General features: G+C 42.3%; 1 protein-coding gene across 5 annotated transcripts in view; it reads right to left on the bottom strand.

The window, feature by feature from the left end:
• Window positions 1–14,904, bottom strand: part of LOC116041939 (1-phosphatidylinositol 4,5-bisphosphate phosphodiesterase beta-1) — a 172,395-nt gene that overhangs the window by 105,181 nt on the left and 52,310 nt on the right. For 3 of the 5 annotated variants that reach the window (XM_031288011.2, XM_031288010.2, XM_031288012.2), the window contains one exon: window positions 4,392–4,469. In XM_031288011.2, the coding sequence (XP_031143871.1) occupies window positions 4,392–4,469 (78 nt within the window). Of the gene's footprint in view, window positions 1–4,391; window positions 4,470–8,848; window positions 9,222–14,904 lie in introns of those variants that run through there. The other 2 variants (XM_031288013.2, XM_031288014.2) reach the window with 1 other exon arrangement.

Below are 14,904 nucleotides of genomic sequence, written 5' to 3'. Positions count from 1 at the left end.
CCACAAGTGGAGGGAAGGAAGCAAAAAAAAAAAAAAAATCAAATTAAGCTTAACTCTGAATCCAGGGTGTCTTAGCCCGTCTCCTGGGCTGCTGCCATCGTTAAGTCCCCTCGATTACCCTGACAGACTCCATCAAGAATCAATAAAAGTATCTTATTGCATTTTCTGACAATTCTACCGTAGGATACTTTGTGTTTATAGTTGAGCCCATATTGTCAGCACGACTTACTCTGACTGCAACAAAGGCATCAAGATGAAACTGGAGGAGTCCTTGAGTCTTGAGTCATCAAGTGAAAGGCTAGCCAGGAGGAAAAGGCTAAGAACATCACGCCTTAAACAGATCTGACATTGAGTCTTCGCTGCCGCCAAAACTAAACTTTGCCGTTCTGACCTTAAAACATGGCTGAAATCCACTGCTGGATCAGACTCTGACAGACAAACTCATGACTAGAATGAAAAAGACAAACCTCTGTATTAGCAGAAATGTCCTTCTATCACCCGTCCCCTCTCTCTGTCTCAGTGTCTCAGTCACACACACGCCAACATACTGTGTACAAAGTCACTGATTTGCAAGTCACAAGTAAGGCTCAAGTCTCTATTATAAGTCCTAAAGTTTGTCGGAGTCCTTATGGAATTAGCAACGTTAAGCTAATTTGACTGTTGGCCAATCAACAATGATAGGCCACTTACGTTAGACATTGCCGATTGTTTATTAATACTAGTCTATATCCACGACGTTCCACTTCCAAGGATTGCTAGAGTGCTGTCAGAAATTCCGCTGTATCTCACTCTTTTCGGCCGGATGTCCGTCACCTTCAGCTTTCTTTGTGTTGTAATTTTAAACTCTGGTGGATTTTTGAGGACTATGGTTAACTACTCCTCAGATCTCTGCAGGGTAAATCCAGACAGCTAACTAGACTATCTGTCCAATCTGAGTTTTTGTGTTGCACGACTAAAACAACTTTGGAACATACATGTTCCACCAAAACAAGTTCCTTCCCGAGGCTATTTTGCAGAGGCACCATAGCGCTGTCCGGCGCTTAGCCCCGCCCATGATGATTGTGACTGGTTTAAAGAAATGGCAATAAACCATAGCATGTTTTTCTCCCATATCGGAATGCTGTGTGGACTAGCCAGACCTTCCTCCGCAGCGCTGTGGAGGAAGGTCTGACGAAGAGGGACTAATTAATACTAAAAGCGTAGCTCTTAGCTGATGTTAGCTAAAGACACAGCTGGCCATAGAACATTAATGTTAGCCTTAGCTTCCTGTGTGCAGCTTCAAATTTCAAACACAGTTGTTTTTAAAATTTATGTTTTGAACGTTGCCATTGGCTACAGCATGTTCCTTATGCTTGACTGTGATAATCTTTGTGTCCCACCTTTTGTCTGTCTGCACCTCTCCCTCCTGCTCGCACTAATGTGACTTTATTCAGAGAATATCCATTGTCAGAAAAATTAAGAGTTTATTAGCTGCCCTTTTTGATACCATCATTTTTCATCTTTGGGCTTAGGGAGGATATTAAGTCATACCAAGTTAAAAGCTCTGTGGCATTAAAGTCAAGGTCGAGCTGCAAGTCTTTTTCTCATTTTGTCAAGTAAAATCGAAAGTAATGAGATTCAGGACTTGAGTCTGACGAGAGTCCAAATCATAGGACTCGAGTCGACAAGGCTGACGCACACTAGTAATAGCTTTAAAATTGTCTTTTATACAGCATGAGTCAATACATAATTTGAACAAAAATACATTTATTAAATAAAAAGTATGATTTGAATCCTGTTTCGAGGCCTTCAGTAAATAGTAAAAACTGTATCCATCAAGGGTGTGTTGAAAGTGAGCGCAGTAGGCACACTGGGTACAGTTCTGCTGTGCTTCTGAAGAATCTGAGGAATGCTTATACTCTGCAGGCCATCAGGCTGGGTCTCTAACAAACACACACATAACAACTGGACGCAGCATCGCAGCTTGTTTAAATTGGTCTGCTGAACAGATGTGCAATACCATCATGAATACACGTGAGCCAAAAATACAAGACAAGACATCTTTTAAACACATACAACAAACACTTTTGTGTGTCGACTATAGCACTGAGGAATACAGCGGGTGCCTTTCTTTATGCCCTAATAGAGTTTTGTCTGTGCGGCGCTTGGTATCAATTTGAGTTATTACTGTACTGTATGTGTGCGACAGGACTGCTCTCACTGCTGAGAGACAGAACAGACACCCACACACGTAAACGCGCACACACACACAAAAGCCTCATCATTCAAAATCCTCGCCTTATGACAGAGGCACAGGAAATAATGACAAATTGATGCCAAGCAGCCTCTCTCAATTCTCTTATTGGAGAATCACGCTAGACCACAGACACACATTTTCCTCACAAACAAGCAAGCAAGACATTAAAAGTGCTCCTCTGTCTGTCTCTCTCTTTCCAGACAGGGAAGTCTTTCCTCATCGATTGTTGAGTAGAACTGTATACACCCTGAAGACATCCCCTCTTTTCCACATAAAGTCTATTCATTTAAAGGTTGCCAACATAATAGGATCCTTTCTCTGTTGATGTTTGTATGTGTATGGAGGTGTGTGTGTTCAGAGGTAAAGTCTCGGTCAGCACTCCTGTCTGTGCTCTGGTACGGCTGCAATGAAATGCCCTCATCTTGGCAAACATAAAATCAATGGTAGCTATTAATTAGTCTACCTCTAACTGTCTTTGCTGATACAGTTATACACACAAATAGAACAGGAACACATTACGCCTGTTGAGCTGCTTGGAGGCGGATTGAATTTTAAAGAATAGATAGGCTGACTTGTACAGAAGCTGTAAGTTAAAAAAAAAAAAAAAAAACATAACAAACAACAACGTGACCAAACTGGAATAGCCTCTGCAAATTATGTACACACTTTCAAGGTTAAATTGAGAGGAAGTGCTTTTTAAGGTTACTGAGTCAGATATGGTCTGGTATCTTACATTTCACAACCGTGTTCCTGGTTATTACGAAAGCCTTTGCCATAATTGAGGAGGAGAAAAAAACACAATGCACTATGGAATAATCTCACAGGTGTCAAGTTTAGCACTGCAGGTGCAGCAGTTCAGATTTCTGTGTTTTTTTCCTGCACTGCTCTTTAACTGGCTTAAGTCAAAATGGATCGTGAGAACCTCCCTACCTGGTGTGCTACTGTTCTATTATTATGAATAAAAGATGCGTCAGTGTCACCAAGCAAACATTCAAAAATGGCTACCAAGACAAGCTAGTTGAAAGCCACTCATACACTAAAACATGTCAAACTCAAACTTGTCTGCTTTCGATACTTCTCTAATAATCTTAAATGTACTATGATCATTTTTACAACAGGAGCGCCTAACATGGCCACCACAGAATTCTAATAGTGTTGCCATGGTAATGAGTACTGGATCGTGCAATGACAGTAGTACATGACAATGTTGGGATAGTTTCAACCAGTCGTCTGTGAACAAATGATGCCTTTGCTGTGGTAATATACCAGCTCCTCAAGCATGAAGCACTGTAACATTCCATCACAACACAATTCAAGTACTTACAGAAACCAATTCTCTGACAGCTGAGCCACATTGTGAGGCAGGATTATATTGTAAATAGTTAGTAAACACAATCCATTCCATTTTTTCCCCCAATTGTGCCTGCGGATGCACATTCAATTAACTCTCTATCTTCTGCTGAAACCTGTTCAGATTCATGCCAAACAAAACGAGAAGGGAAGGCTGTTTTCACTTTCACTGCAGACGACAAAAGAAAACAGAAAGTACTTTGGTGGACAGTGGACACCAAAGCTTCTTATACTTAAATTGAGTCTGGGCTTTGCTCACAAAAAGCATTCTGGCCGACAATGGCACTGCGGAAAACGCAGCTTCCTCATTCATTTCAATGAGATTACTGCGTTGGCACACCAGGGGCTCCAGGCACAGAGGGCTCCGGGGGAAATACGCAGGAAGAACAGCCAAAAAGTTATTATTTTGGCTTTACTTCTACCACCATGCAATGCAAACTATTAGGCAATGCACTGCATTGGCCAATCAGATATGCGTAAGCACACAGTCCAGGTGGAATACCTTGAATCGGGTAACTCTTAGCATTATGCTAATTTGATGTTTAACATTTCAAAACTGAGATGGAAAAAAAACAATTACTGTCTTGCTGCTGTGATAACTTTGAATAAATCTGGGCTTAAAGACGTATAAACTGTATCTTGCAGTTAAATATCTTCAAATTTGGTTTGACTTTCATCTTTGATGTTAATGCGTCCTAAGAATTAAAAAGTTGGGACTGCAAAAAGAGTTTCATGTGAGCGTTACAGGTGCAAGCTTGAAGGCTCTGCAGATCCAAAACAGTTGAGTTGGCGTGCAATGTCTCACCTTGTTCTGGTCGGTCCAATACAAGAAGTAACCTTTGGGGTCGACTGTTAGAGTCACCGGGGTCACAGTGGTAGAATCCTGGAAGGAAAACAAAGAAAAGGACATCTGGAGTCAATGTGTGTGTCTGCTTACGTCTGTGTATCCCTGTCTGAGTCTGTGTTTTTATAAGAGTGCATGCTTTTGTGAGCATGGCAGAATATTCTCTTGGCAAACCAATTAATTGAGTTCTCAGGATCAAAGCCTAGTTCTTGTAATACCACTGTAAACTAGAATCTGAAATGACATTAAAAGTGCAGTTTATGTTGTAAGAATGCACCCAATCATTTCTTTCTAGGGTACTTTTCCCACCATGAACTGGCATCACCACACATGACCAAGGAGCCTGGTATGTGTGTGTGTGTGTGTGTTCCTTTGAGACTTACAATCATGAACTGCAGGTTGTTTCACAGCTGATGTTTCCATTTTCCCCACAAATGCTTTCCCACAGTTCCCACACACGGATGGCTCCAAGCCTCACACACACACGCACAGTTTGACCCTGAGGCATACATGGCAACGCCATATTATTGGATGCTTCTATAAAAAGAAAGAGCCTTTGCTTCTTTTTTTTTTCTGTGTCCACAGCGGCCGTGGTTCAGCACAACAGTAGCGTATTGTCCTCCTCAATCAGCCAGGGCTGGCTGTGAGATCACAGAGATGGAAACCGCATTTGCTGCACAGAGCAAGATAATCTTCAAAGTGTCTTCAGGAGGCTTCTAATGATGTTCCTATCACAGCATTGGGAGACATAACTAATGGTCTGCACACGCTTGGCATATTTGGGTGCGACCCTATGTGACTTGCAGTGTCGGGTATCATGAAAAGGGTTGAGCTGGGGAGCTAGTAGACAGCAGTGTAGTCTGTGTTGATGTGTAGCTGAGTATTAGTACTCTGAAATCATTTCATACTGTCTAAATACGTCAATCCCAGTTTAGGGAACCTGGCACACGTGCTCCATGATAGACCAATACTGAAATCCACCCCTTTATGAACCCACTAAAAAAATTAAAAAGAGAAAGAAAGAAAAAAAGGGAATTGAGTGGAAAGTCAACAAGCGACCAGTTGGATGCTGGATTTGGTAAGCTGCCGCATCAAAGGCATTTGCTATAGCGACGTTTTCTATGGCAACCATCATTCCGGTAAAATTTAGAGACTTGAGAGGAAACGTTTTGGTTCTGTTCACATGATTGTACAATTTTTGTGGGCTTGGTTGTATGACAAAACATGCAGCTCATACCAGTACCACTGAACGCATGCAGCATACTCACATACAGTGTTTACAGAAAAAGGCCTCATGTTCGCAGTTCTTGGATACAGCATCTTAGAACCAACTGCAGACCCATATCTCTGATCGCCACTTGAGTTTTAATCCAATTTCTTCAATTTAGTTTTTACAGATAAAGATCTCTTTCCCATTCTCCATGAAGACATCACTTACTCCAAGAAAACTCTATAAAATAATAATGAGTTGAATCAGTAATTTTACAGTAGGCAATATAAACCAAGTCAAGAATTCACTCATGGGGCAAGCTGTGGCAATTGATGGATTGTCTTTGATGCCAGAGAGAAAAACAGAACATGGCTTGAGAGCATTGGGAATCTGCCTAATGATGTGAGAGAAGTCATTTTCACCGGCTTCTTTCTTAATGTCCTAACTCACCATGGCCACCATTACAAACACATTAAGCCATTATTGACTCTTAGCGACGATTTCCTCATGGGTCCGCACATTTACGAGAAAAAAAACCACACATTTATTTATAACATTCAGAATAATTTGCTGAGATAACTACCTCCGCAGTAGTGCTACTCATGCTTTCTTATTGTCATCTGAGTGACTTGCGAAAGTACAAACACACTTAGGGAACCGATCCCAGGCAGGAGACCTTGCCTGTTTTTGAAATGAAGAGTTAGTACCATTAGCTATCAACTGAGGATGTGTGTTCGAGAGGTGATTTGAGTGCAATGACATATGTATGCTATTGACATATTCTACTACTTTTAAGGGATTTTAGGCTCCCCCGTGGAGCTTGATAATATCTCATTTAATACACACCAGACCAAAATGGCCTGCTACAAACATTAACTTATAAAAATCTCTGTTTACATGGACCCAGCATCATCTTTCCAGTCAGTGTCAGTCATCTTAAAGATATATCTTTAAGGTCCTTTTCTGGATGTCCGCCTATCCTCCACTTAACAGACAGCAGCATTACGATACCCATTGGTGCTGAATGTACCATTTGAACTGACTGACAAATAATAATACAACCCAGGCAGTGTTTTAAACCACAACCAGACATGTTATGAGCCACAGCACCAGCAGCAGCAGTAGGCTGTCTGCAAGTGGCAGCAACAAAAATACAAGGTGCGTACGGGAGGGAGGTTGGGGAGATCTGGGACTATCTCACAAACATTTCGAGAGGTTTTCTGATTGCTCTTCTATTCTTTTTCAACAGTCCACGACCAGGCGGTGTGTGCTGAGGTCTGCAGTGCTTCAGACAGTCTCCTCTCGAAAACTCATGGCTGTTGTTCATACAGTACAGTGTGCCATCCTTACACAATAAACCAAACTTAACACATTTTCTGCCTCCACAGAACGTCAGCAGTGAGACAAAATCTGTCATTTTGTAATCCCTTTTGCTCATACACATTTAAATATTAGAATTGCTTGTACAATTTCCTATTGAAATAGGTTAGGGTGGAGCCCAACATCAAAAGCCGAGATAAAAAGAAAATTATTTAATTCAATCCTTTTTTTCCACTGACAATCTATTATAGCTTTATCTCTTTCGGTCTGTCTCGGTATTCCTCTGTGATTCTTTCCATGAAATAATACGGAGAGGAACGAGGAAGGAAGGAAGGAGTGTGTGGGAAATGAATCAGTATCTGTGCATACGTCTGTGTTTGAGGGTGTGTGTTTTCACAGGAAAAGGTCTGATGGGCATTTGGTTCTGGAGATAGGCCCACATGTACAAACTACAGTACACAAACACAGCTGTTACGGGAATCAGACTCACACCCCCTCTCACAACATACCAACCAGAGAGCTGAAGGGCTGAGCGCTCATCAGTAACTACTAAATAAGTTAAGGAAATACTCAAGCTCTCTGATCTGTGTGTAAGATTGATAATTGACAGAGTGGTAGGTTCGCAAGTGTGCATAATTTCCTCTCCGCCATCTGTACGGACCACATTCACACTCTTAAAACACTCATGCCATCTGTGCTGTGCCTGAATCACCTGAGCGGATTATTCCACTGTGTATTTGTGAGGACGATCTTAGCACAGTTTCTTACCAACACCTGAATGCCTATGCTAATCTAAATGTATGATTTATATTATTTATTGAGATTTGATTCTTCTTTAACAAATACTTTCACACAAGACTATAACAACAGTTCCAGGCAGACACATCACTCTGCATTTTCAGAGGGAAAAGAGCAATCAGTTTCACAGAATGAAAGTAATCATGACTGTGCTCATATTCAAATGCTCATAGAGTTAAGATATACATAGGTTTGGCGAAACCAGAGGAATGTTTGCAGCTATTCAAATGAAATGGGCTGCAAAAAAAATGTGAAACAGATATCACAGAAAGTCCCATTAAGAATATAGAGATATATTATTGTGACTGCACAGGAGGTGAAAACAACAAACAATAAGGTCACTCAGCTGAAATGAAATTTAAGAGCTACAGCTATAGGTTAATTCTCTACACGGGGTTATTAGAGGGATGTGTTGATTTGTGGTTTGGGGAAGGTGCAGTGCGTCATAGCGGTCTGTTAAGGCTACTACTGTTGTGTTATTGCCGGCTACTCAGCAGCAGCGTGCAATCAATTTTAATCAAGGTCATTTCACTACAGCTATATAGCCAGTACTACGGACGAATGAATGAAAACAAAGTCCGATCGTTATTTAACTCTTGCCTGTTGGTTCCGCTGCGCTCCGCGCATTGAGCCCCGATACACTTATTAATTGTTGTTAATTTATAAAAACGTGTTTTAGTGAACGGGGGAGGGGTTGGCTTAATTCACATATTTAATTACTTTAATAAGCAGAGCACATTCTCACGTACAAGCGCTGTCAAACGCGCGCGCGCAGACACACACACACACACACACACACACACACACACACACACACACACACACACACACACACACATCGTAAATTGGGAACTGTAAAGCACATGTCAGTAGACAGGCTAGAACTGCTGCATTTCTTTATACAAGTAACCAGCAAGCCAAATGCAGGCAGTGCGGTCTCCTCTGACAATTAAATCTGTTGGCTACTGTTGCATGAGTAGCCTATAGATTGTGTAATACATTCTATATGCATGCAAACAAAGCGTGCAGAAAACACCCGCCAGTGGAAATAAGAAAAGACTCACTGCCGGTCTCTCTCGCCATTACTTACATCATCCCATTTCATAAATTTGGTGCCCCTTCTTAGGCTCTCGGGCACGGACACTGGCTTGAGCTGCAGCGCATGAACTCCAGGCTGTGCCCCTGCCATTGCCTCATCTACTCTTCTCGACGCACGGCAGGGGTAGAAATCAGTCACTTCACTCTCTTCTACTCTTATGTCTCTTCCTCTTCTTTTGTAATCTGCTTAAAAGCCGGCTGACTTCTCTACTGCTGCCAGCAGTATGTCATGCCCGCATTGACGGCGGCGTTAGCGCGTCTCGGCTTTGGAGAGCTGTATGGAGGCGGACGCAGGCGCAGCGGACCGGGGCCACTAACTGACTGAATGACTGACTGAGTCTGACTGAGCGACATGCAGCTAAAGCATACACGAGGAGAGAAAGGGAGAGAAAGAGGGAGGGAGAGAGAGAGAGAAGGAGGGGAGATCTGAATAAGTTACACGTCTGGTTTCAAATTGTACAAGTCAATGCAGGATCGATGCTTGAAGTGATCTAGCGCCTCCGTGCGACCGAGGCAAGATGATGGTAAGAAGTGGCCCAAAGCTCAATTTTACAGTCTATGATGAGAAGCCAAGGGTATGAAAAACTCACAAAAGCAAGTGCATGCAACACTGATGTTTGGTTATTGCTGGTTTGGGAAATCATTATTCATGCATTCTGTAATATTGCAAGGTATTATTTTTTCCTTGGGAGATGAACAATAGAATTGTGTTCGGGTGCTGTTACCATGCTACCCCCACATGTAAATTGTGATACACACTGTAGAATGGAATTAGAAATATCTCATCATGATTTATCCTTCGGGTACAGAAGTCCATTAGCCATTTGTTCCTTGAGTTGGGACAGTTTTTAGGCAAAAACAAGTGGTTAAAACAATATATTCAGTCAGCTGACTCACATGGAATGGATGTTTATGTGGATATGGCGTTTATATTTGGCACCTATAGACTCTGACCTTGTCACTCCCCAAAAGGAAGCATCTATAGTTTAGCACAGCAGGGTGTGATGATAACGTCCCCTCTATAGGTAGGCTACATAGATTCAGAGCCCACAGGTGGATCCAGGGTGGATTGGTGGGGCTTTTGAAATGCTATTTATAACAGCGGCAGTGGCAGGTGACAGCATAGTTTTCAGGTAAGCAGTGTGGCAGCAGGCATGCTGCAAAGAATGAGCATACTGCTTAAATACACCGCCATAATCAAAAGGGTGCGTTGGATGTTGTAGTGAAAGGAATAGCCTGTGAGTGTAGCAGCAGACTCAAAAATAATGGGATTAATGTTTTTCGTTGGAATTCTAAAAAAGGCTTTGAAATATTCAGGCTGTCATGTAGAGAGTTGAAATCTATTCAACAAATCGGGAAGCCTCTGTGTGTGTGTGTGTGTGTGTGTGTGTGTGTGTGTGTGTGTATATGTGTGTGTGTGTGTGTGTGTGTGTGTGTGTGTGGTCTGTCTTTGAAATATCTCATGAACCGTTCATCCAATTTACTTCACACTTGGTTTCCTGGGTTCCCAATGAATGTGGGGTTTGGATTTTGGAACATTTGGAGCAGTGAACTGTGAATAAAACTAAACTGCCAACAATCAAATCAAACAAGGTTAAGGAAAAGAATTGACATCAAAAAGCAACACGCAGCAGGCTGTTGATATGCTCTGTACAGCAAGTCAACAACGTTACATGATCACCAAGCAAACTTTTCTTCACTTTTCTGGAGCACGAGCAAATAGCTGACAGGAAAAACTGTTGTGTTGAAAAAGGTTGAGGAAAAAAAGGCGTTACCATAACGCTGGCTCTTAAGTAATTGGGGTACAATCAGATTCAGATCAGCCCGTTCCAAACAGGTACATTTTGAACGGGCACTGTACTAGTTTATATAAATGGAATAATTGCATGATGAAAACATACATGCAGGCAAGTCAATTTGCAAGCACCACCTTATTATTTCTAAAATCCTGGAAATAATCTAAAAAAAAGATTATTCATAGCTGCATATGGAGGGTAACAGGTGCAACTTTAATTTAAGAAATCCGTCCACACCCATCAGCTAGAATGGAGAGTGATTTCTGTTTCAGTGCCCAAATATGGCTGTGGGCCTTCTTTCTTCTTCATGACGAAACGTCTTCAAAGTTCTGAGTCAAGAGTGCGTCACCGTCTGTTTTTAGCTGAAAATTCTTATTAAATAAAACATAGAGCCCTTCTGGGCTTTGTACCACCCACACTCTTTGTTTTCTGCCATTTCCAAAAAGGGACTGCCATTTCAGACTATTTGAGTCCTCAAAGCAGCCTCTGTGTCTCCCTGTGGTCAGTCACTGGCCGGCCCTGACCGTCAGACATGTCAAACTAGTCAGACCTGTCAAAGTCTGACTGGCATTTTTCATGTCAGTCTTAACAGTAGTTTGTTTGAGTTTGCCTCCTGTCATTAATGATTGATTAACAGTGACAGTTTGGGGACCAGGCCCTGAATAGAGTTATAGTTGTGTGACAGCACAGGAAAGTGAGAGAGGGATGTGTGTGTGTGTGTGTGTGTGTGTGTGTGTGTGTGTGTGTGTGTGTGTGTGTGTGTGTGTGTGTGTGTGTGTGTGTGTGTGTGTGTGTGTGTGTGTGCGTGCGCGTGTGTGTGTGTGTGTAAAGATACAGAGGCATTAACCTTCATATTTAAAGACAATATTTTCTGATGACAGAATTCCAAAGTAGAAGCACTTACTTCAGTAAGAACAACAAGTGCACCAAATACTGTCATTGTAATACGGAGACACAAATGTTTTTATACCACAAATGAGTCATTGATATCCTGGCATGCCCCTGACTTTGGTTTTCGTCGTCTGTCTTCCTATCAGCTCTAACTCTAAAATCAGCCACAGCACTCTCGCACTAGAGACAAAGGCCTACAGTAGGGAGAAATAATTGGATTGTCTGTATATAAAAGTACTTCGACCACAAATTTCCTTTTGCCTTCTTTTAGAGAAACACTGAGCTTTTAAAATGATGTTATCCAAGTTATTTCTTCCTTTCCTTTATGTTGACACAAATAAAATGTGGATGTTTATATAGAAAACGCAATCAGTGATGTGTCAAGAAGATTTGAGGCAGAGATTAGAATTAAGAAGGCATTAATAAGTAATTCAGTGGGCCTCTATCAGGAGACCACACACATCCTAATTTGTGTTTTACAATGTTCTTGGACAAATGACAGCAGAAGTCTCGTTGGTGGAGAAGATCAATCTCATCTTTTGGAACCACTAATTGTCCTCTGGAAGCCATGGTAGAGATTCATTTCCTAAATATCAGCTCCTTCTTAAACTGACTTCCTCCAGTGCAGGGCCGGAGTAGCCTGTTAGGGGGCAAAGGGGCTGCCACAATAAGCTGTGGGCTCTTATTTCGCCTCCCCAGATACATGTTCCTCCAACGTATGGTCCCACAAACCAAGCAGTTATCCTACGCTGGAATAGTACCCTATACCAATTGCAATGTTGAAGGTATTAAAACTAAAACAAATTAAACAGGGTCCCTCTTCAAGACAGGACCTTGAAATCTGTGTTTAAGGGCAACATATAAAATGAATCTACATAGAAGGGACTCTCTAACCTTCATTTATCTGAGGGTAGAGGTTTTCCTTATGGTATATAACAGACAGATCTGTGGTGGCCTGTCCAGTGGGTGCGGCATTGTCGTAGCTGAGATGGCTTTCATGGTTCCAGTATGCTGGTACTAAACCTGTCCATCCAGGCGATCATGTAACGATTAACTGTCTTCTACTGGAAGAAAAGCCCTAAAAACAGCCAATTAGTATATGGACCAGTAGTTTGTGCTCCTAAAATACATTCTCACAGAATTTTTTTGCATGTATCAACTGCACAGCTCGGGCAGAGGTAGATCGCCGAGTTGATTTCTACATGTGAGGAGAGAATAATAAAAGGGTTTTCATGTTTAAGGTTGATAACGTCCACTTCTATGGAAGGCGGGATCACTGGTTGGCTGGCTACTTGCTGATGAAGGACCTGCAACTTTTTTGTATTCAACACATGACCCGGGGCTCAGAAGCATTCATGATCCGTTTGAGGTCAATGGCACACACTGAATATCGAACTAGCTACACTGACCTTGCAACAAAGGTTGCAGAACCTGCCATTTATACAGTATATACTTCACAACATACCACGGCCTGAAGTGAGCTATTGCTTTTTTAAAACGGTCATCAAGTATGGCAGTATGAAAGTTATAGACACATTCAAATTTTTAGAATTTTAGATTTTTTTAAATCAATATATAATAATGTTCACAAAAAAATAGGCCCTCCTGGGCTGGCTGCCTGGACATACAGAGGCACTACTTATTCCATCCATCCATCCATCCATCTTCGTCTGCTTATCCGGGGTCGGGTCGCGGGTGCAGCAGCTCAAGCAGGGGACCGCAAACTTCCCTTTCCCGAGCCACATTAACCAGCTCCGACTGGGGGATCCCGAGGCGTTCCCAGGCCAGGTTAGAAATATAATCCCTCCACCTAGTCCTGGGTCTTTCCCGAGGCCTCCTCCCAGCTGGACGTGCCTGGAACACCTCCCTAGGGAGGCGCCCAGGGGGCATTCTTACATGATGCCCGAACAACCACAACTGGCTCCTTTCGACGCAAAGGAGCAGCGGCTCTACTCCGAGCTCCTCACGGATGACTGAGCTTCTCACCCTATCTCTAAGGGAGACGCCAGCCACCCTCCTGAGGAAACCCATTTCGGCTGTTTGTACCCTGGATCTCGTTCTTTCGGTCATGACCCAGCCTTCATGACCATAGGTGAGGGTAGGAATGAAAACGAGAGTTTTGCCTTCTGACTCAGCTCTCTTTTCGTCACAACGGTGCGATAAATTGAATGTAATACCGCCCCAGCTGCGCCGATTCTCCAACCTATCTCCCGCTCCTCACTCGCGAACAAGACCCCAAGGTATTTGAACTCCTTCACTTGGGGTAAGGACTCATTACCTACCCGGAGTAGGCACTCCATCGGTTTCCTGCTGAGAACCATGGCTTCAGATTTAGAGGTGCTGATCCTCATCCCAGCCTACTACTTATTGTATATAATGAAGTTCCATATTAAACTGGGCCTACAATAACATGTAGGGCGGCCTAAAGCCTTTATACCTACCTTTTTAGTGCACAGAATGCTAAGCTATTAAAATAATAATTGTTGGCATGATTTCATAAATAATGTTTTAATATTAAACATACATGTGGCACAGTGAATCCTTTGGGAATAACTGTATCTGTGGCTGGCTACCTTAGTGACTACCTTACCTCATCAATCACAAAAGGGCTTATTTATATTTGCTAATAATATGTTGGATTCATGTTAAGACATTGTAACTTTAGAAAAAAACTTTCAAAAAATAAATAATTTGGTGCCACCCTGCAGTAACTCGGAGGACACCCTAGGGGTCCCGGACTCCCTGTTGAATATCTCTGCGCTCAAGGGTTAGTTCAGATTCACCAAAGCCAATAACACAAACAAACGAGGCAGCGGCAGACCAGCAACTCCCGTGTTATGCGAGGTAAAGTTTTAGTAATGGAGTCTGATGGCTTGGAAGAAAGCATTTATAACGGCTTCAGTTCCCTGTCGGAAAGGGCTGTCTGATAGCAAGGTAAAGTGGTGAAAATATTCTGAATATAGCATACACTTAAAGGGATACTTTGCCAATTCTAAACCAGCTGTTTGTCATGGCAATGTGTGCAGATGAACGGCTTCCCTCCGTGGCACCAGCTATCAGTTCGTTAGTCTAACGTTTTTTTCTCCGATGCAGAGTGATACTTATATTGTACAAAGGAATTATACGTCATAGATGTGGTATGTGGTTAGTATATCACGGCTATAAACCAATCAGATTGCTTGATTTAAGCTACCCGTTTTATAAACTTACACATTCCCCTTCAACAGGCCCTTACACTGGTATTGGTGAGGAGGTGAGATGGGCGATCTGCTTCATATCCAGAGAGAGAATGAACAGCAGTGCGTGTCACTATTCCTACATTCACATGATGAGGTGTTCTCAAATGACTGCCTGCTGGAGC

This window comes from Sander lucioperca, chromosome 19 (genome assembly GCF_008315115.2).
Source record: "Sander lucioperca isolate FBNREF2018 chromosome 19, SLUC_FBN_1.2, whole genome shotgun sequence".
NCBI classification, from domain to species: domain Eukaryota; kingdom Metazoa; phylum Chordata; class Actinopteri; order Perciformes; family Percidae; genus Sander; species Sander lucioperca.
Note: the sequence above shows the minus strand (reverse complement) of the source record. Positions and strands in the feature narration are given on the sequence as shown.